This window comes from Trypanosoma grayi (genome assembly GCF_000691245.1).
Source record: "Trypanosoma grayi strain ANR4 Tgr_957_V1, whole genome shotgun sequence".
NCBI classification, from domain to species: domain Eukaryota; phylum Euglenozoa; class Kinetoplastea; order Trypanosomatida; family Trypanosomatidae; genus Trypanosoma; species Trypanosoma grayi.
The window spans coordinates 3,517-6,403 of record NW_008826576.1 but is presented as its reverse complement, the minus strand read 5'-3'; the positions used below and the strand labels follow the sequence as shown (position 1 = coordinate 6,403).

At 57.0% G+C, this 2,887-nt stretch overlaps 1 protein-coding gene across 1 annotated transcript; it reads left to right on the top strand.

Moving 5' to 3' along the window:
* Nucleotides 1-196: 196 nt before the first annotated feature.
* Nucleotides 197-2,599, top strand: DQ04_09571020 (putative ATP-dependent chaperone; the record flags this gene model as incomplete). The annotated part of the gene is made up of 1 exon (XM_009315981.1): nucleotides 197-2,599. One exon carries the CDS (start codon nucleotides 197-199, stop codon nucleotides 2,597-2,599), a length of 2,403 nt encoding a protein of 800 aa, XP_009314256.1.
* Between the last annotated feature and the right edge of the window lie 288 nt (nucleotides 2,600-2,887).

The following is a 2,887-nucleotide window of genomic DNA, read 5'->3' as shown; positions in this document are numbered from 1 at the left end:
GGGGGCGCTAATCAGTAGAAGTGAGGAACGGAGACCCACAACCAACCGGGAGGCTAATTCGGATCCATCACACGCACAGAGGGGCGGCTGAAACAACAGTGCGGAAGAGCACACAGACAAAAGAAAGGAGTGTTGGCTGGCCTCTCCAGGCCCAAGTGAAAGTAAAGGAAATAGTGCAGTTCACTGGAGTTCTGAAATGCGTGATCAACGTGCACACTATCGACGGAATTGGCGGCCACTGAAGCGCCGCTTGCACCTACGCTTCATCAGCTACCAGAAGGCCTTTCTTCTTCTGCTACTGCTGCTGGTGCAACTCGCTGGCTACATCACGTACACCTGGTACTCGCGCACACTTGCGTACAGCAAGGATGGCCCCGCGACGGACGGCGACGGGCAGCGCATCGTATTCGAGGGCGAAACGGCACCACGCAATGCTGCGGCGCTTGGCGGCTTAACCACAAGCGGACACACGTACACACCGGCGGAGCTCGAGCAGCGGAACGGCGACATGGACTTTGTCTACACATTTGTCAATGGCACGGAGGTCAACCACGTGTTCCGCCGCACAGTCGTCCGGCGGTGCATCGAGACGGTTCAGAAGTCCGAGGCGGCGTGGTACAATACGCGCAAAAACGACGGCTCGTGGTGCCGCGGCAAGGAACTGCTCGCTGAGGCCCACACCAACGCCGACGTGCTGTCCCTCATGGAAAANGGCAACGTAGGCACACCGTCGGCGCGCGACCGCGAGCGCGACGAGCTGCGCTACAGCATGCGCAGTGTGGAGCAGCACATGCGCTGGCACCGCGGCCGGCTGCGGATCGTGTCGCCCGGCCACCACCCGCTCTGGATCGATGGCGCGCGCAACTTCATGAGCACCGCCTGCCCCTCGGGCCTTCCCGATGGCACGCGCGGCCAGCACAAGCGCGTGACGACGGTGCACCAAGACGTCGTGATGCCGTACGGCATGCGGCTCACGGTGGACTCGCACACCATCGAGATGCAGCTCTTCCGTCTGCGCAACATGACGCCGATTCATGTGTTCTTCAACGACGACTACTTCGTCAACAGCGATGTGGAGGTGAGCGATCTGCTCAACCAACACGGCGGGACTGTTGTGCGCACCGAGCGCTCGATGCTGCAAAAGGCGGTCCGCGCCGACAAGGGCGGCTCGTGGATTGCCGGCGTCTACCACACGAATCTCTTCAACGTGCTGAACCTCGACATCATCCCGGAAGACTTCCTGCCAGATGCGCTCCTCAAACGCTGGGAAGAGGTCAACTACAGCGTGATGCGGCACATCCCCCTCGCCCCGTCCGACAGACTCGTGCACACGGCGCGCAACTACAAGCTACCGGATCTCCCGCCCAAGGCAGTGCCGCAGCGGCCACGCTTCTTCGCCACACACGCACCATTCGTGTACTGCACACGCATGTTCGAGTTCCTTAACACGCGGTTTGAGCGGGAGATAGCGAGAAACACTCTACTCCACCGCGCGCGCAAGGCACGTGATTTTTTTACGCCGTTTGTATATAACGGTTTCATCATGGCACGCCCGTGGCAGAGCTCGCCACACTTTCTACCTTACCTCGCCGCACTGAAGTTAAGCCGAAACGCAGATAACGCAACGGCGTCCCCGCCCCCGCCGCCGCTGCCGTTGCACGTTGAGCTAGACAACGTGGATGCCTGCGCCCCGGCTACGCTGCTGCGGCGTCCGGCGTCACAGGCAATCTACGCAAAGTTTGTTGATGATCTGGAGAAAAACAAGAAGCTGATGGAGAGCCTAAAGGAAAGTAAACCATTTTTCTTCAATATTAACGATGGTTTCAGTACAGAAAACAGCGGCAAACAGCTGCAGAGTTTTCTCAAGGAGCTCTTCCCCACACCAATGTATGTGGAACGCCCCACGGGTCCAGATGTTGACACTAAATTCGGCACTGTGTATAATGAACTGATGCAGTTGCCTATCGTCATATTCGCCTCCTACAGCGAGGCATTCTGTCCGCTTGTACGCAGCTTGCACCTCGCAATGCCGCACTTCAACGGGTCAGTGGTGCTGGTGCGTGACACCTCAACAGCTGAGGAAGACGGCAAGGACGACCTCGCCGATATACGACGCCGAGTTGACTATCGCGTTGTGAGTGGGATGCCCGTCACGCTATGTACATTCGGGCCAAGGGTCGTACACGCCAATATCGCACCCGGGGAATCCATTGGCGAAGCAGTTCACGGAGCTCTGGCACAAACAGAAGCTACTGATTCGATGGGAAAGCACGTCAAACTGCCTGAGGATTATATTGGTGGTAGTAAAGTGGCGGTGGGCGCTCTGGCCATCGATGCGCGCACGCGGCACGCGCTCAACAGCGAGGAGGCCCTGGCCCGCGCTCTAGAGGTGCCCGGGCAGACACTGGCTCTCGAGGACTTTGAGCTGGAGCCGCTCGACGATGAAGGGAACTCAGTGTTGGTACTGTCGCTCGCAGATGCGGAACGAAAGGTGGTGCACTGGATTAACGGCGCGTCAGAGACGGACCTACTGGTCACGTTCCCACTTCCCTCTCGCATATACGAGGATCTCAATGCAGAAGTAAAGTGGTCGTTGTAGCGTAAGAGAGACGCCGCAGAAGTGAGATAGAGAGTGGATTTTTTTTTCTCATATGCACCGAACTATGGCCTGCGTTTGTACCATACTGGTGCGTTTACCACCCACCCCGCCCCGTCTACATCTGTTATATCAGTATAGATGTTGGCTGGGGAACGAAGGGGAAGAAATGGGTAAGGATATGAAAAGCAATGCCTGTAACAGCAGTAGTTGTACGGCGCATCCTTTGTATGATAATTTTTTATTTATTTGATTGTGTGTTTGTTTGTTTTTGTTGTTGTTGTTGTTGTT